Source organism: Carlito syrichta, unplaced genomic scaffold (genome assembly GCF_000164805.1).
Source record: "Carlito syrichta isolate Samal-C Ts95f unplaced genomic scaffold, Tarsius_syrichta-2.0.1 Scaffold309093, whole genome shotgun sequence".
Taxonomy (NCBI): domain Eukaryota; kingdom Metazoa; phylum Chordata; class Mammalia; order Primates; family Tarsiidae; genus Carlito; species Carlito syrichta.
This window is the reverse complement of record NW_007253189.1, coordinates 11893-32576: the sequence shown is the minus strand read 5'-3', so window position 1 is coordinate 32576 and position 20684 is coordinate 11893. Positions and strand designations below refer to the sequence as shown.

Below are 20684 nucleotides of genomic sequence, written 5' to 3'. Positions count from 1 at the left end.
GTGGCCGCGAGTATGCCATTGCACTCCAGCCTGGGTGACAGAGTAAGACTCTAGCTCAAAAAAAAAAAAAAATGCATCAAGCTCATCAAGATAAATAGATAAAACATAAACCTTTAAGCCCATGAATTATAGCAATTTATCAAATACTTAAAATAATTTTCAGTCTTTCCTACTATGCAATTCTGTGTAGGCGGGCACTATTTTGAGCTACTAGGGTTTTTATTTCTTTTCCCTATGTTTTCCTTTTTTCTTTCTCCCCATTGAAGCAGGTACTCATTATAGGGAGAGGCAGGGTTGAACTCACAAGGAGCCTGCAAAGACTTCTCTGCTTTTGTTTTCAAAAAGGAGTAGACTGGAAGGGAGTTTCTTGCATAAAAGAGTAAAGAACTTTCAGAGACGAATATTTTTTTTTTTTTTTTTGAGTTGGAGTCTCACTCTGTCGCCCAGACTGGAGTGCGGTGGCTGCTCCCGGCCACCGCATCCTCGACCTGCTGGGCTCTGGCAATCTTTCCACCTTAGCCTTCCGAGTAGCAGGAATTACAGGCATGTGCTACCATGCCCGGCTAATTTTTTAAATTTATTGTAGAGATGAGGTCTCGCCTGCCCAGATGGGTCTCGAGCCCGCGGGCTCAGGCAATCCACTCACCTCAGCCTCCCAAAGGCGCGGGATTACAGACTGAGCCACCGAGCCCGGCCAGAGACAAATATTTTAAGGCATGTCTAAGATGTTGGGCCCCTAAGCATTTTCCTAAAGATTCTCATGACCTGCTATGCCACTTAAGGTTTTGTTTAAGTACATGGAACAAAAGCCCCAATTCAATCTAGCCAACACAATAAAGGGTACTAATTGTTTTCTGCAAATAAAAAATTAGAAGGAGGGTATCAGAGATGATTTGATATATAGTTTCAAGGTGTCACCAAGACTGCTCTCTCATCCCATTTATGTACTGTGCTATCTAAAATGCTGGTTTCACTCTAAAGATGGAACCCCCTATAATCATAAAATGGCTTCAAGTTGCTATTCCAGATACAGACTTCCTCACCTAATGCCCATAGAGTAAGGTGGGTTTCTTTCTCAAGATTCTAAGTGAGAATCATCAAATTCATTCTGAATGTCTTGGATTAGGGTGCATATCCACTGCAGACAAAAGTCAGTGGAGAGGGATGTGCTAATTGGCCTAAATCAGTAGGAAGTTCAGAGTCATGTCAGTTTCCAGCAAAGCATATTGTTTATGTGGGGAAAGGTAGACATCTGAACAAAATTCTGGGAACATTTAGGAAAGGGTAAGAAGAATGAAATGGACAGATAACCAACAAATATCCTGTTGAAGGGATAACTGAAGGAGGGACAATGAAGGTTGCAGCAGTTACTCGTGAGGATAGATCAAATAGTGTGTGGACTATTTTGTTGCTCTGTGAGGACACAGAACTTTAGGATAATTCTGGACATGGTTGAGATAGTTGGGAAAAAAGCACTAGGAATGACTGAGGTTATATTTTCTGCTCACCTGACAGAAAATAGCTAAAGAAAAATATAGCCATACTAGTTAGGATTTGTTCAGTTGCAACTACCAAAGTCCCTAGATGTTACCATTTCTCAAGACTTAGAATCTAGCGATCTAAGTATTACCCAGGTGATGGCTTCTTCCTGTATTGTTCCCTGAATCTTTGATATTTCTAATATTCTCAAAATCCAGAACCTCCATCATAACACTAAACTCACACCGCTGAGTTAGATTTTTTTCTAGCCAAATCTCATTAGCCATCTATCCCTATACAATCATGGAAATAGATCTATTCTCATTGAAACACTCAACTTGGGGATGATAGGGTTTTGTTATTTCTGTGTAAGTCTTTCTACGGTAGTTTATATCTAAAAGCTGTTAGTTTTAGACATACCATCATACAATCATGCATTGTTTAAAGACAGGAATATGTTCTGAGAAATAGGTCATTAGGCAGTTTCAACATTGTATGAACACCATAGACTACATTTACACCAACCTAGATGGGATAGCCTACTACATACCTCGGCAATATCATATATCTTATTACTCTAAGACTAAAAGCCTATACAATGTGTTAATACTGAATACGGTAGGCAACCGTACCACATTGATAAGAATCATATATCTGAACGTATTTAAGCATAGAAAACATACAGTAACAATAAAGTATTATAAGCTCATGGACTACTCATATATGTGGCCTATCATTGACTAACACATTGTTATGCAGTGTGTGACTGCACTAGCATTAGGAGTGTTGATAATAATCAGGAGCCATGTCAAAGCAAGACAAGGTTATATTGTAGCAAGTGATTCACAGAAGAAAATATATTGGCCAGTTTAGATGATGTGAGGGCACTAAGGTTTGGACTAATGAACTGGAAGAGAGCACTTGTTAATAATCTGGTGACAGAGGGTTTGTGAGGTGCAAGAAGGGAAATAACTCAGCTGGGAGATTATAGAGAAAATGGTGAAGGCTGAAGTCAGCAGTTAAATTTCAGCTAAATGCACTTTGTGTCGATTCATCTAACTCAGCCTTTGAGGTATGTTTACCAGGAGCTCCTCAATCCTGAGACTTTGATGCTTATATCTAAAGAAAAGTTAGATGAATGACCCTCCAAATGTCTGTAAACTATATTTCTCATACTCAATTATTTTTTTTTCTGACATCCAACTCCAGTGATTAACACTGGAAAGCTCTTCCCACACACAAAAAAGCCTGCTGGTTTCCAAATCAGAATTGATCCTAGATAGTGGAGCCCTAAAATCATAAACTTGTCCCTAGCCTTCTTTTTATTTACCACTTAAAAAAATTGCTCTTTCATTCTTCATAATTGGACACAGTAATTGGTAAAAGGAGATGGTATGTATAAGCTTTGGGGTATTGAGTTTACTGCAACCTGCCAAATCTGTTCTACTGAAAAGTTTTGCTTTATGATCTTACCTTTGTGGTAAGAGACATGATTAGAATGTAGAAAAGGTGAAGAATCTAAGCAATGATACATTTATTTTGAGAACAGGCTGTGGCAGCATGAGCCTAGGACATGACCTGCAGCTTCAGCATGTTGATAGCTAAAATAAACTCTAAAATACATTTTGATAAGTTACTTGTTGGCAAGTTACAAATGCCTGACTTAAACTAGTCTGGCTGTAAGAAGAATTTAAAGAAAAGGAAATGGTATATCTGGTTGGCTCCTTGGGACACTCACAACTTAGGAACTGGATACTGACAGTTTTGACAGTTTTTTTCCCCTTTCTCTCCCACTACCTGTCCCCTCTCTCTAATCTCCAGTCTCTAGCTGTCGTTGCAGGAAGACTTATTATCTCAGATGAGATTACTCTACATGGAAAGAAATCCTCATGGTTGCCACTAGTCTGCCTCCTATCTCACACTTTGCTACACAGTGGGAATGCTGCTCCTCTTTGCCCTTATACTCTGGTATGGAAACTCCTTAGGAATACTCTAATTGGCTTGGTTTGGCTCAGATGCCAGCCTCTAAACTGTGCATAATTATCATCCAGAAAGTTCTTAAAATAAAGGTTTTCCTTGCTCCACCTCTAGAGGCTCAGATTCACTTGGTCTAGGGCAGGGCTCAGGCGCCAGTATTATTTTTTATTAGCTCATAGTGATGTCAATGAGCAACTCTAGACCAACCAATGGTGTGAAAAAGGGTATTATGACTGGCAGTCTTTCCCTGAATCACATACTTGAATGAGGAGAGGAATAATTCCACAAAAGAAGGACGTTCTTTAAAAAGGAGAGATGGTGTTAATGCACAGACAAAACAATAGCTGTTCACTATATCATGTGTAGAGATTGAAAATGGAAGACTATTAAAATATTTCAAGAAGATATCAGAACATCTGAAGAAATATCATAGTCTCAAATTATTGAAAATAAAATAAAACAATGTAACTGCTTGTCTAATGTGGAAATAAATTCTTGTGAGTTAACAGAAATGAAAAGATAGAGCTGCAAGCAGTGCTGTGTTATTCTAGAAGCTATGGCTGCAAACTCGGGGCAGATTCCATTTATATAGTTAACATTGTTAAAAATATATGGATAAGCCGGGTTCGGTGGCTCAGCCTGTAACCCCGCACCTTTGGGAGGCTGAGGTGAGTGGATTACCTGAGCCCGCGGGTTTGAGACCGACCTGGGCAACTTGGCGAGACCTCATCTCTACAATAAAAAAATCAAAAATTAGCTGGGCATAGTGCTGTGCGCCTGTAGTTCCAGCTACTCGGAAGGCTGAGGCGGAAGGATCGTCGGAGCCCAGCAGGTCGAGGCTGCGGTGGCTGGGAGTGGCCACTGCACTGCAGTCTGGGTGATAGAGTGAGACTCAAACTCAAAAAAAAAAAAGGATAATTGGGCATACATAAATTTTGAAGATTACTTAAGCTTATTCTTTACCACAAATACAGACACACACATACACACATACATAAAAAGTAGAAGCATGTATTTGTTACTTGACCTATTCATAGAATCATAGCCTGAAGTTACATCAACAATGTCATCTTCTAAAAAAAATGAGGCCCAGATAAATGTGTGTATAAACTTTATAACTACTAACAATACTGATCATATAGGATATTCCAGGAACTCTTTTAGACATTTTACATATATTATTTCTATTTTTTTTACTGCAATGCTATTAAGTAGATAGCCGTATCCCACTCATTATGGGATCCAGAAAAAATTAGGAATTTAGAAGCCAAAAGTCTCTGCATTATTTGAAGTAACAGACCCACAATTCTATTTGAATTTAGGAATTTTCATAAAGATCAAAGTGTGAGATAAAGAAATTTGGCCTAAATGACTCAGGTAACTAAAGACTTTCTGATTAATCTGATACTTGGAGAAAACTGGAGGGGCTACTAGCGGACAATTTTGATGCATCTCTTCTTACCTGGCAGGTCACAAACATTGGTTTTTAAATTCCCGTTTTTACCTACCTTATATCCCAAACATGTTTCATCTGTAGAAATGTGTAGGGGACAAAAAATCAGTAATTTCTCTTTGCCTTATAAATCCATTTGATTTGGCATAGGTGAAACAATAACTAACAAAGTCAATGATTTATATTTGGGGAAAAGGCTCAGATGTTTGTTTGTTTTTTTATATTAGTTGCAAAAAATATCCTTGACTTGTCAGACAGAACATTCAAATAGTACCATATGGCCATACATTCTGCAACTGTCAGGAAAGCCCTCCAAATGCGCTTCTTCTTCTTCTTCTTTTTTTTTTTTGGTGGTGGGAGGTGTAGGAAAGTTGAAGAAAATGGCCAGTAGTCATTTCAGCATCTCTACTAAATTGTAGTCATGCATGCTGGTCAGCGTTATGAAGGCATGATGAATCTATTAACTATGCTGGGCCAACTAGCTTCTCTTGATACAAATCATGATGCGGGTATGTAAACTATTAACTTCATACATGGAGCATGGATAAATCCCTCAGAGGAAAGGACTTTACTCAGCTACCTTTGCTAATATCATGAGCGCCCAGGGTGTCAGGAAGGCTTGAGATATCACAGGTGCCTGTGACTGAGAGGCTCAGATTGTGGTAATAAAAGGAATTTGTTGGATTATACTGTAGGCATTTTTGAATTATCTCTAGCATTTTCCTATCCTGCAAAATACCAGGATTTGTTCTTCTATCATTTCAAACATATTTTTAATTATCCCCTCCTCTATTACCATTGGCAAAGTTTAGCCATAATTATGTGTCTTAATGGTATGCATACACCTTTTCCTGAATCCTGTGAAATATGTGTGCAATATTGCAGCCAAAGTGATATTTCTAAAACACAAATATGATTATACCACTTTTACATTTAAAATCCTTCAAAGGCTTTTCATTGCATTTAGGGTAAAGTTTAAACCCCTTGGTATATTATCCAAGGCATCCAGAATGCTCTCTCCATCTCTCCAATCTAGTGTCTGAGTCCTACTTCACAACCTGAAATTCAGTCATTCTGAAACACTTGCAGTTCCTTGAACATGTTACTTTTCCACAGTTTCTTGAACATTTGCACATGCTATTGCCTTCTTCTTCTACTCCCTTTGACATCTCATCTCTCATAAGCTAGCTCAGGTATAATGCCTCAATGAAGTACTCCCTTTTGCCTAGATATTCACAGCACTATTCTTTTTGTTTTTGAGTCTCACTCTGTCGCCCAGGCTGGAGTGCAGTGGCACGGTCCCGACCACCGCAGCCACGACCTGCTGGGCTCTGGCGATCCTTCCGCCTCAGCCTTCCAAGTAGCTGGAACTACAGGCGCGCACTACCACGCCCGGCTAATTTTTTTTTTTTTTTTTTTTTTTATTGTAGAGATGAGGTCTCGCCAAGTTGCCCAGGCGGGTCTTGAACCCGAGGGCTCAGGCAATCCACTCACATCAGCCTCCCAAAGGCGCGGGATTACAGGCTGAGCCACTGAGACCAGCTAGCACTCTATTCTTCAGAGTTTTTGCCTATTTACTTCTCTGTGTCCTCTACTAGGTTGTCCAATGATATGACACAAGGACTGTATCCAGTACTTTTAGTACTATAGAGTTTAGTACATGCTTATCAAATAAATGTATACATTTGTAAATTTCCCCATATATGGCAAGTAGCCAATAAATTGTGCAAGGCTGCTGTAGAGATGGAGTCATCAATTTATCTGCAAATCATCTCATGACTTTTTCTTTTCTCTCTATGTCATCATAGTAATATAAAAATCACTATAATAAAGTTCCTTCCATCAGAGAATTTGTAGGCCAGTGGAAGAGACATTTTATTCATAACTTAGTGTAATAAGTTCTCTATTTGTGTTAGTTTATGAAGAGGCATATTACTTAAGAGGGAAAATCGAGAAAAACTTCTTGTAGGAAGTAGCATTCAAGCTTATCTTTGAGTGCAGTCTAACTTAGAGGTAATGAGCTCAGGTTTTATCATCTGTTGGGCTAAATCCTCCATCCTTTATAACACTGTGACTTTTAACAAGTTATTTAATCTCTGAATCTCAGTATCTTAATATGTAAAATAAAGTTAGGAATATCCATTCCATAGGGGAGATACTAAATGTGTTCATTAGTAAATTAAATATTATAGAGATTTCATGTAGAAAAAACGAAAGCTGTAACTGCATATAACAAGGACCATAACTTCTTTATCATTGAATGTCTGACATCTAACAAAGAAGAAAAGCATGTATGAAATAAATTCTTGTTAGATTAATGTAAATTGTTCATTGAGACTGGGAAGCTATATTTTTAATAAGCTTCCTTAATGGTACTAATAAATAATACTTGTGAGTGAGAACTACCATGCTAACCAAAATAAATATTAAGAATAAATATACATGCTATTCTAAATCTTTACATTAACTTATTTATTCATCATAAGCACCATCTGTGGTAATTATAAATATTGCAGCAACATTTACAGATATGGAAACTGACCTACAGAGAGGTTAAGTAGGTTCAAAGTCACTTGACCAGCAAGTGCTAGAGCCAGGATACAAATCTGAATTCAAACTAGACATGTGTATCTACTTTAGTGCCCTTCCAGTTGTATAGCAATGCATAACCTATTCATATGACAAATACTCATTGTGCATATATCACATTCTAGACACTCTTCTAGGAAGATCAGATATAGAAGTGACCATATATACACACACAGCATATATTTAGAGGGAGAGATAGATGTTAACAAAGTAAACTATAAATAAATAATAAACATTTTAAATATTGATAAATGCAATCAAACAATAGTGGAAAGGGGAACAGAGTAATGGAAATTTGTTATTAATTTAAGTGAGGTAGACAGGGAAGATTTTTCTGAAGGAATGACATTTGAGCAGATATTTAAATAATAAAAAGAACAAGTCATGTAAAGGAAGCTTTTTCTAGGCAGATAGAATAACATACACAAAGGCCTTGAGTTGGGAAAAGCTTAGCTTTTATGAGGAATGTCAAGAAGGTCACTGTGGCTAGAGTAAAATGTGTGAAAAGTTGGTGATGAGGACATAATGCTGGAGAGAGGAGCAGGCAGTCACATGTATAAGGCTTCGTAGGCAATGATAATGAGTGTACTTATCTCCTTTTAGAGGATTTTAAGAATAAAAGTGATATGATTTGGTTTACATTTTGCAAATCATAAACTCTGGTACTGGAAGGATAATAGTGGGGCAAAATTGTAAGCTATTACAATGATCTACCATGGGATGGTATTACAATACCATGGGATGGTATTGGTTTGGACTACACTACAACTATAGCAGAGTAGCTGGCAAGATTTTATTGATTTTGAAATATATTTCTATGGAAGCACCAGAAGGACTTGCTCAGGGATGCTAAGGATAAGGGATAATTAAGTAAGACTTTCCACATTTTTTTTTTTTTTTACCCAATAATAGGGAAATAATAGAACCAATTTGATAAGCCAAAGAATGTTAGGGTTGAAGCAGTTTTGTTCCTGAGAGGAGGGAGTGAAGGGAAAAAGTCTTCTTGATATTCAAGCAGGGATGCCAACTGGACAGTTAGCTATACACATTCAGAGCTTGCGAGGAGATCATGATTTCAGATTTGGGAGTCATCAGTTGACAGTTGGTACTTAGAAGCATGGGTGTACAGGAGATCATCCAGGGAATGAGGAAAGACTGAGAAGAGGTCTGAAATGGGTATCTGAAATGCTTCAACATTTAGAGGAGGAGCCAGTAAGGAGACTGAGAAAGGACAGCCAATGAGGTTGCGAAAGAACAAGAAGGTGTTTTATTCTGAAAGTTTAAGAGATAATATCTTTGAGAAAGGAAGACACATCCAATGGGACTGAGAAGTCAGTTGGGACTGAGAACTGATGCTTGAATTTAACAAGATGGAACTTGTCATGACGTATCGGAGCAGTTTTTGCACTGTTGCGGGGAACAAAACATGAAATAGGCTAATAAGAAAATGAGATAATAAAGTAAAGTTAATGAAAACAGACAATTTTCCTAGAATTTTGGTAAAGCAAAATAGAATAATGAGGCAATAGTAGGAGGGGAAAACAGAGTCACAGGATAGTTATTTACTAAATTTTTTTAGATGAAAGATATTACGCCATGTATATGTTAAAATTACCTAGGAAAATAGAAGAGATAAACTGATATTGCAGAAGTGAGAGGAGATAACTGCAGAAGGAAAGTCATTAAATGGACAAGAAGTTATAGAGTCCAGGTAGACAATAAAGAGTTTGCCTCAAGAAGGAATAGGCAATTTCCTTCATTGTCACGGGATAGTGTGCTAGCAAGCCTGGAGGTAGGAAAGAGAGTTGGTTTTCATTTGATTCCTTGAATTTTCTCAAGAACATAGGAAGGGAGATCAACAGCTAAACGTGAGGATGAGAATGGGGGATGTTTGAGATTTGAGTAGATAAAATGAGATACAAAATTGTTGTCCCAGAGAACAGGTAAGTGATTTTTCTTTCTAAAGAAATATGCAAGAATTGCCAGGTTTTGAAAGTTCACTTGAAATCAGTAATGAAAAATTTAAAGTGAGATGAGTGAGGATCTTTCTAACCACATCTAGTTCTTCAGAGATAGCATAGAATGAATAGGAAAGTGTTAGTGTAGTTAGAATAAGCTAGCCAGGACTAGGATTCTGCTGGATGAGTACAACGAGGGAAAGAGGAGAAAAAAGTCAAGAGTGTATGAGAAGGAGAATGAGAGTGATGACCAGATGCTGGGTGAGGAGGGAAGGAAGGTCATACAGAAGGGTAAAAACTGGGGAAAATGGTGAAATCAATGATTCAAGATTCTAATGGGGTTGAAGAATTTTGGAGTGAGAACACTAGAATAAATGACAAGGATAGAAAGAGAGTGGTGTTCAGAGAAGATGACACTTGACAAAGAGGCATTGGAAATGGGGGTGCAGTTGATGACAATTACAAGGGTCAGAGTATGACCTGGAACCCTAGGGTAGGGAGTGAGGAAGGTGAGTTGATATGCCCTAGACCAGGAAGCAATTGTCCAAATCCAGACTAGTACCCACAATGATTTGACTCCTACTGAATGTTCCATCTTACACCAACATTAGCTTCTAATTATTTTCTGACCTATAAAACCAGGGTAACTAAGTGGTCTTCTATTCAAGATGTTTAAGAGTCAGGGGAAGGGAGAAGGGTCAGGTTCATGGGCATTAGATCTGTTGAGTCACATTGAGCTCTGTGTTTTTTTTTTAAACCACGTTTTCATTCTGCACTGCACCCCAAAAATAATATAGCCAGTCTTGAAGAGGTTAGTGATTTAGGAGAAATATGTTCTTTTTTTCTTATTAGGGCTAATTTTCCCTAAGCTTCACTTTTCTCCATTTAGCATGCCATTAAAATTTCATCAAAGTCCATAATGGAAGTTTTAAAGACCCCATCTGTCAAATGCTTAACTTTCTGTGTAAATTTCCTTTTAAAGTCACTCACACTCAATAAAAATTAGACTGACAATGAAAAATCCCCTGACTCAGGAAAGCAAATAATCACTAAACTATAAAGGAGATTAAATTAAATTGCAGGTCTAAAATCTTAATTCACACTTGAATGATAACTTAGAGAAACACACTTACATTTTAATTTATTATTTTAAATGCATTGTATGTTTATTATGGAAGTTTTAGGAAATAAATATAAACAAGAATAAGAAACTAAAAATTACTCATAATATCCTTACCAAGAGTTAGCTACTTTTAACATTTTGTATATATCCTTCCAGGTTTATGTATGCATTTATGTATGTGTGGTTTTGTTTGTGTTTACTGAATTATATTTTGAATACAATTTTAAAATTTAATTTCTCAATTGAATAATATAATATAGGTAAACCTTTTAACCTTGTAACTAAGCATTTTTCTAAAATATGACTTCAATACATTTTCAAATAATTTCTATTATTAGGACATAATAATTAAACACTAAATCTCCTTTTTTAATCTTTCCTATGATAAAAAAAAACCAGTGTAAATATTCTTTGTGTATTTGTATATTCCTATAAGTACAATTTCTAGGTCAAAAAGTATATCCATTTTAGGGGCTTTTTTGATTGATGTTTCTAAATTGCTCTTTTAGGTTGCACTAGTTTTGAGGACCACTCATTTACACTGAATATTCACATTCCTTTTAAATTTTGCCAATTGGAGACACTAAAACTGTTCTCATTGTCCTTCTTTGTTCTTCATGAGGTTGAACAGATTTTTCCAAGTTTATTAATACTGTCTTTTTATTTATTTATAAATTTAAATAACTTTAGGGGTACAATTTTTTTTTTATTACATGGACGTACTATAGTACCCATCAGTCATCTCCACCAGTGCACATTGGACCTGATAGGTGATTTTTTTATCCCTCAGTCCTCCCCCATTATCCCCCACTTCTCCTCCACTATCCCCCTTCTGAGTCTCCAATGTCCTTTATATCATACTATATACTTTTGCAAATCCATAGCTTAATTCCCAACTTATAAGTGAGAACAATATTTAGTTTTTAATTCCTGTATTATTTCACTTAGGATAATGGTCTCCAAATTCCATCCAAGTTGATGCAAAAAACATTATTTCATTCTTTTTGTATGGCTGAATAGTATTCTATGGAACATAATATATATGTCTACATTTTCTTTATCCACTGATCAGTTCATGACCATTTAGGCTGATTTCACATTTTTGCAGTTGTGAATTGTGTTACAAAAACCATGTGAGTGCAGGTGTCTTTTCGTATAATAACCTCTTTTACTTTGTGAAGTAGTAGGATTGCTGGATCAAACCTTAGATCTACTTTTAGTTCTTTGAGAAGTCTCCATATTGATTTCCATAAAGCTTGTACTAATTTACACTTCTACCAACAGTGCATCTGCATTTTCTTTTCACTGTATCCTTGCGAACATATACTTTAAAAATTTTTTTTAAAATAATTGATCTTTTCTTTTTTAATGAATGTCCTACTAATGCCTTTTGCCAATTTTTTCTACATGGTCTTTGGCCTTTTTCTTGTTTTATAAAACATTGGAATATATTAGGGCTGTGTTGCACAGAGTTTCCTTAATTTATAAAAGGACTTTGCCAAGACCCTACCAGCATATTTGCAGAGTCGATGGGGCTGCTGCATTCTCTATGGAGGTGATTTTAAAATCCATCACTTTTTTTTTAACTAAATAAGAAATGCATGGTAACTATAGTTACGATGATAGTATCAATACCACATATATTTTATAACATAGTTAAGAAATATATATATATCCAAAACACAGATAAGAAAAACATTAAGAATAAAGTATTGAGCAATGGTTTTTTTGGGTTTTTTTTTTTTTGTTGTTGTTGTTTGTTTTTTGTTGAAGTCTCACTATGTCGCCCAGACTGGAGTGCACTGGCATGCTCCTGGCCACCGCAGCCTCGATCTGCTGGGCTCCAGTGATCCTTCTGCTCAGTCTTTCAAGTAGCTGGAACTACAAGCACATGCTATCACGCCCGGCTAATTTTTTGATTTATTGTAGAGATGAGGTCTCCCCAGGTTGCCCAGGTGGGTCTCGAACCTGTGGGTTCAGGCAATCCACTCTTCTCGGCCTCTCAAAGTGTGGGATTACAGGCTGAGCCACCAAGCCCAGCTTGAACAATATTATTAAACATCTCTCTATCCCATTAGTTTCTCCAAATCCTGGCAATGTGATTTACATACTAAACATTCTCTTGGTATGTTGTCTCAGTGCTTTCTACTGTGAGCATTTAATTGATATTCTCATCGTGAGGTCTGTAAGTTCCAGGTTATAACACACAATTGTATAATTTCACAAGACAACACGTTAAGATGTAGAATGTAGACTGCAAGACTGGAACTCTGAATTTAAGAAAAAAATTCTTACCCTCTCCAATGTAATTTCTTCAAATTCATATTCAATTTCTGTTCCATTGACCTGTAAATAGGAGTGAAAAAGAAAGAAAACTATTAAGTACATGCTGAGGAGGAGACAGCTGCATTTAAAAAAATGCTTGGGGGTTAAATTTTCATTCTAGCTATAAATAAACCACACTTTCTTGATGTTTGTCATTATGTGTTTTCATCCAAGTAAAATATAATCCAAACTATTCTAAAATATATGAGTGAGATGTTATAAAAAATAATTCAAGATTATTACTCCCCTTAGAATTTTGTGATTTTAGGGGAGAGGGGGCGAATAATACAAGATATGCATTGTAAGTTTTCAAAAAACAAATCATCGAGGGGCAATGTTATAATTATAAGTGAAATAATTTTCTAGTATCATTTTAAATTGTATCACTGAACACTGAAATATAACCATAAAAATCAGTGATAATAGCAGCCCAAACATATGTTGCCGTTGTTGTAGTAAAATAGCATTAAAATGACTGCATCAGCTAAGAAATACCTTTTCTTTATTGGCGCAAACTCAGGTAATTCATTCCCATTATTTTTTTGTGATATTTATTGGGAAACCCTGGACCATGTAACCATATCCATGTACTTCAGTAGCAATAAGAAAAGAACAAAGTAGAACACATTTTGAAATTTCTAATGACACATTTTTTAATCATCTAACCAACCCTTGAATTAATTTGAATTTACACAGAGAAATAAATACATTTTAAATACAACTAGACATGTTTCAACAGATGGGCATACAGAGAGTATGAAGAGTTGCTTTAAATTAATCTAACAAACATCCCTTTCCCATTTTTTATCTATCACAGAGTTTTTCTCAACCTGGCAAACCTATGAGCAAGAAAATTCTCAAATTGGCTGTTTCTTATTTCTGATACATGTCTTGGCAACATCATTAGAATTTAGGAATCAACCAGAAAGACTAATTTTCAACTCTAAAATCATAATTTTTGTAGAATTCTAACTTCTGTTTACTTTTCCATCTCAGAAAAATTTAAATATAGTACTGTAGACTGAGAACTTAATGAGATAAGACCAGATAGCCAGCCCCATTGCCTGACACAGAACTTGGCAAGAAAAAAGATCGATGAAAGGAAAAAGAGTGAATGAATGACCTAAGTAACTAATTTATCTTTCTGATTTATAAAAAAGATATTTGTAGATACTCTTCCATAAATAATCTGAAAAAAGCACCATCAGCTAAAGGTGTAATTACAGTTATAATAAGTAAAAATATAGAATGACAATGACAATGGACTTGTGTGTATTTATCACCCAATCCGAGCATGCTTTTAGATTTTCTAATTACATGAGCTAATTGGTGAATCACAATTTACTGTGTTACTACATTATCAAAGAGCCCTAAACATAATTTGATTTTCTGGGCTTCAGCAACTTAATGACTCACAGAAAAGAACTTGATGATGTCAGAAAGCTTTAGTAGCTTTATGAGGTTTTTGTTCTACACATGTACAAGCAATAAACACAGACACACAAACACAACTCAATCTTCCGGTATATGTTATGTTTTCATATGAATTTTTAAAAAATAACTTTCTTTAGTTGATAGAAGGAGGACAGAAAGGGAAGTCGGAATTAATGTGACATGTTTTCATTCTCTCAGTATGGCTCCACTAAACTTTTCTTTGCTTCAGTGCTTCTCTAGAGTGAAGCACTTCATATTATTAAAGTGCTGCAAACTGGGGAGGAAAAACAACTTTAAGAGAAAAAACAAGCCTCTGATAATAAATATCTAAAGGCTCAAAGTGAAAGAAATTCTGTTAGAAAGTGCTTAAAGGACAATAAATATTTTAGTGGCATGTATTGCATAGCTGTAGCCTATTCAAACCTATGCTTAGTATTTCTAGTATCATATATGCTGAGTCTTAAATCCTAGAAGCATTATATATGCATATCCTAATTTGTATTCCAAAGTTCCCCGGTCAGATAGATGAACTATTGCAGGCATGTATTTACTCCATGGGTCTTTACTTTTCAACCCAAGAAAATAATGTCATTTGCCTAATTCAGTGGTATCTAGGCTCTTTCCATAAGAAGGAATGATGCCATCTAGATTGGGCAATAACTTTGCTTTTAGAAGAAAGTGTTCAATGTCTACAACAGGGTTTACTGAAATCTTAGAAAAGTGAAAAGATTTTAGTTTAGGTGAGCAATATTTCAACGTTTAATTGAGGAGCATTTAAAACACGAAAGTACAAGAGCCAGTGTGGGAGTCCAGAAAACATTTGAAAGACCCCAGTATTTACCAGGAGAGCACGGTCCATGTTTTGCCTAAGGACTCCTAAGGTAAGAGATTCTATAACTTCCCTTGATAAAGATTGTGGAGAAAGGATGAGATTGAAAACAAAAACAAAAAACTAAGAATACTTCCATTTTGATTTGCAAACATCTAGTGTCTTTTCAAATCACTACAGCAGTACAGTATTCTTTCAATATTCTGTTCATATTTATTCAGAGCACGGTTGCTTATTGATTGCTGAAGCACAGGGGGTAGCTACTGTAATTCAACCCTAACCATAATCTTGTGCATCTTCACTCAGCAAAACCAGAACTGTTGTTAATAACTCCTATCATCTTCTGGGGGGTTTATGGACAATCCATTGCTTTCTGAACCTTCCTTGCTGGTTCACTGTACTCCCAGTTTTTCAGTATATGATTTCCAACTCATGAAGTTCTCCTGAAAAGAGTTCTGCCAAATATATTTTTTATTCTTAACAAGAAATGCTTCCTGCAATATTTAAGCACCCTGATCATGTTTTATGCTCCTGATAATTTGAGACTTGGGCATCTGCAAGGTTGAGATCCCAGTTACTCCAGCTCTGACCCTGACCATCCATCTCCTCTCCAGTTTGAAGACTAGAAAAGTGAGAGGACTGGCATTTTTGTAGGTCTGGAGGATCAATGGAAATTTCCAGTAGTTGAAAAATGTGTTTTTCTTTAGATACTTGATTTTTCTGAACTTGATGGTTCCAAGGGCATGTAGCCTTCCTGGTATCATATGGCAGTTAAGTCAAGAGAGTGACCTGCAACCTACACAAATTTAAACTTGGTATTTAAAATTCTAATTTCATGAACTTTGAATGTTTTAAACATTTTTTTCTCTGACAGCATTTAGTTATTTTTATTACCTTCCCCCTCTTCGGTGCTATAGTAACCACCTGCCTAGATGATGATATAATTTGATTTTGAAGTGTATTTTTATCTCCTGAAAAGGTTTTTCATGAATAACACATGTGAACTATTCCATGTTTTAATGTTCTTTAATTAGAATCTTAAATAATGATTTCTCTGAATTTTTTATTTGTTTTTCTCTTACCTTTGCAATTTCAATAAATCTAAGAGCATATTAAACTGCAAGATGAATGAATTTTTATATATCCCCATGTCACATATTATAACAAGTGCTGAAACAGAGATATCAAAGCATTGGTTTCTTTAGACTAAAAACATTCCCACTTAAGGAATAAGCATTGAGCATGCATAGAGTGCCCTAAAGTGACAAGTATTGGGAAAATAAGGATTTTAATATATAGCCATATCCTAAAGAAACATACAGCTTTTTAAGAGGCACGATATATTTATTAAGGCACAACATATATATTAAGGCCTCAAAGAAATGTGACCTCCGATTTATAAAATGTTGAAGTGGATGACCACCACAGCCCCACTATTGCCACATGCAAGATATGTGCAGATCTATTTACTATTTGTTGTGTATGTGGATTCACTTACTTAGCAGTTAGAATATAATAGATGATGTACTAATCCTGTTCTTTATTATAAACAATTATGATAAGTGAACAACACATATCTCTATTATTGTTTTAGCTTATAATACTGCTATTGGACTTTGAGAGGGATGTCAAAGACAAGAATTCAAGTTCTTATGCCATCTTGCCACTTACAGAGCAAGGTAGGAACCATGCAACTTTGCTTCATCCATAGTTGTGGCCTATAGCACAGTGCCTAGCACACAGATGCACAATGACTACATGAATGAGTAAGTAGATAAACTAATGAAGCAATAAATGAGATGCTTTTTGTGAGTCAGGGTCTCACTCTATTGCAGTTTGGAGTGAAGTGGCACAATCACGGCTCATCACAGCCTTGGACTCCTGGGCTTAAGTGATCCTCTCACCTTAGCTTCCTGAGTGGCTGGGACTACAGGCACATGCTGCCATGCCTGGTTATTTTTTTATTTTTTGTAGAGACAAAGACTTGCTACATTGCCTAGGCTGGTCTTGAATTCCTGGGTTCAAGTGATCCTCCTGCCTTGGACTCTCAAAGTGCTAGGATTACAGGCGTGAGTCACTGTACCTAGCCAACAAATGAGATTTTTTTTTTTTTTAAGATGGGCTAACCTTGATGCTCCCAAAAAAGACCCTAGTTGCTAATGGGGATGCAGTGCCTACAGGGCCCAGGTGTTTTGTCATTCTCAGTTTATATAAACCTGAGATCAACTACTCTTGGGAGTCCTTACTGTACAGGGTCACACCATCATCAAATGCACCAGAGAATCTAAACACACACACACACACACTCTCTCTCTCTCTCTCTCGCTCTCTTTCTCACTCTCTCTCTCTCTCTCTCTCTCTCTCTCTCATTTGCCTTCATCTTCCTTAATACTTTGCCAATATTTATCCTTTCCTTTTATTGGAGAATCTCTTCTAGCAAACGTGTCATCATATTTACACCTGAATCTCTGAACACTTTCAAATGCTAAGGAGATTAAAACATGGACTTTAGAGTATGAAAAACAGATTTGAATCCCCTTTTCAACATTTTGGCATGTGTAAATAAGGACAACTTTCTTAATCTTGTAAAACCTCAATTTCTTTTTGTGCAGAATTGTACTAACAATAGTTCTTCCCACATGGTTATTGTGAGATTAAATTTGATAATTTATGTGAAATATTTAACACATATGACGTGATTAAAGGGATTTTTAGCCAAGATCCCACACAAGTATCTGCTTAGACCCTGCTTCAGAAAATTCTTGGGAGGGATAAATGAGATTATACATGTTAATCTCGAATAGTGAGAGCTGTTATTAGTAGTTCTGAATAACAAATCTGTGAGGGCCACAAGATTTATTTGATTAAATATTGAATGCTAATTTCCTCAATAACATATTATTTAATGAGCAAACAAACTTGCCTTTTTCTACAAAATCCACTAAAACCCTTTCCTAACCCAAATATCTTTTTTCTTGAACCCATCTAACATACACTGCCTTGTGCACAGAGAAGATCTTTCTCTCAAATCAGGTCAGTGTGACCTTTACTAAAAATATTATCTCAACTAAACTTTCTCCCAATCTTCTGCCCACTCACTCTTGCTTGTTCTTTTTAATCTCTTCTTGCCCTGTACTGACAATTTGATTTCTCTGCTACTGACACTCATTTCCCTCATGACATTTCTGCATCCCCATCTTCATGAGAGCACAGATTGCATCTTTTTCCTTTTTGGATCCCTGTACCTTCTGGCACCATGCTTTATTTATAGTATGTCTCCAGCAAAATATTTAGAACCAAGTCACCTGTGAACTCTAGAAATTGAGCTGTCTTTAACTCTTATTTATTTTACATAATTATGAGTGGCACCTAACAACAGCTGTCCTTTCCTATGAAATATACCTTAAATTATTCTCTTCATCTCAGGAAATTTTTTAATACACATTCACTGATAATTTCCAGTTTTAATACTGAATAAATCAGTTAAAACATGAATACTTGTCAATCACCTACCATTAAGCTAGGTGTAATGATAAGCTGTGGAGATACAAAAATGAATGAAATATGGTTCCTGCTCTCAAAGAATTCAGCGTAGCAGAAACAGACAGATGAATGGAAAAATGTAACAAAATGATATGGGTGCTGTGGCAGGTGCCTGTAGCAGCTGCAGAAGTGACATAGAGCAGGCAACAGGTGATTCCACCTGGAGAGAGTCAGAAAAGGCTTCATGGAGGAGGTGGGATGAGCTGAATGTGTTCTTGGGTAGCTATTCATCAGAACCTGTAAATGAGAGATGGGCCTACCAAAGCAAACATTAACTATGTCTTCAGAGTGTTCCTCTGGATAGACAACAGGCCTTAGAGTCAGTATCCTTGTAGTGTAGTCTTGATTCTGTAGTGTAACATGCATACATACAGCTAAGCTGTTCATTACCTTCTTTAACTAATGTTCCTTCTAGATTATCTTCACTACTCTTCAAGTTAAGAGGCATTATCACACAGAAATTAAAAGCTCTCACATTCTGGAATTAAAAAAAACAAACAAACCTGGATTCCATACCAGTTCTGTCACTTAGATGCTGTTAGAATTCATCTTTGTTATGCATTACAAACATCTGTGTAACTGTCAAAATTAATAATTTAAACATTCAGTAGTAAGCAAAAGATTTTCTATTTAAGTTTTGTAGAGCACCTGTTTTAATCTGGGTATGGATCTGGTTATTTTATAAACAATATGCAATTATAATGAGACTGGTTTAAAGGATGCAATATTATAAAAAGCTCATCAGAGTTCATATTTCTTAATAATAATTAACACAAACTATAAAAATTATTGACATTTTTAGTTAATATTTTAATTTAGGTAAGAGTACTATTCATATTATTCACCTGAATACATTCTACCAGTAAACTCTGATTTCAAGTTAAAACTTCTAATCTTAATTAAATCAACTTCTAACTTCAGTGAACTGCTAAATTGTAGCTTCTATCAAATGGATAAAAGAAATTAATCAGTATACTATAATCTGTTCCACTCTTGAATAATTTAGTTTAGTTTAGTTTTTAAATTTTCTCTGCCTTTGCTATTAAGCCTTAAGTTCTTGTCATAATCTTCACTATCTGTGGTTTTCACATGTTAATTGGCCCTTGGGAGTGATCACACTTATAACCTCCCTTTCCCTCTATCACATGATCTAGCCTTATTGGTCTCCTCCCTACTGTTCTGTTCACTGTGCTTATGCCCATTTCTTTTCCTTCTGCCAAATATTAGCATTTGCCAAGCTCTGACCATTTATTATTTCACAATTTTAACACGAGTTTTCATTTCATTTACCTTTTTTTCCTGAGTAAATATACTTATATTAACTCTGGTCTCAATAAATCTAAAACAGTACTGATAATTTGCTTAATTATAACCATAATTTTCTTCAGCCTACTTTATATCTGTTAAGGGAATCTTCTTTTTCATATACGTTGTTTACGTTTGTTGTCAATACCCATCACCATATATCACATCCAAATTATCACTTTCTTAAGACCATTGATATAATTTCATAAAAATATTTCTGCTTTTGTTTTGCAATGTCAATACAGTCTTCATATTCTTTGAGATTTTTCAATCTAAAAAGCAATGTTTTCATCATGTAAGTTTGCTGATCAAGGAGCTCTAAATAATTTTTTTTCCCCAAAGAAAATTTTAGATCACCCACCAGCTGTTTCCACTTCAAACTACAAATCCAAATTCTCAAAAACATTTTCTAAAACCACCTGTTGGACACCATGTTCACCAGCTGATTGAAGGACTCAACAGAAGCCAAAACATCACCATAACACATCTATGATATAACAAATATGAACATGTACTCCCTTGAATCTAAAATAATTTTTAAAAAATGTTTATAGCAAAGTAATTGTGCTGAACACCTACTACCTTTGCTATGTTTACTTTTCTCACTCAGATGAGGCACTATCTTTTAAATTTTTATTTCTCTTGTGGTACCTATTACAATGATTTGCC

General features: G+C 35.8%; 1 protein-coding gene across 1 annotated transcript in view; it reads right to left on the bottom strand.

Annotated features, from left to right (window-relative positions):
- Positions 1-12967, bottom strand: part of LOC103269154 (disks large homolog 2) — a 378014-nt gene extending 365047 nt beyond the window's left edge. Inside the window, exon 1 of the mRNA XM_021716926.1 lies at positions 12875-12967. Within this exon, the coding sequence (XP_021572601.1) occupies positions 12875-12967 (93 nt within the window). The remainder of the gene's footprint in view (positions 1-12874) is intronic.
- Between the last annotated feature and the right edge of the window lie 7717 nt (positions 12968-20684).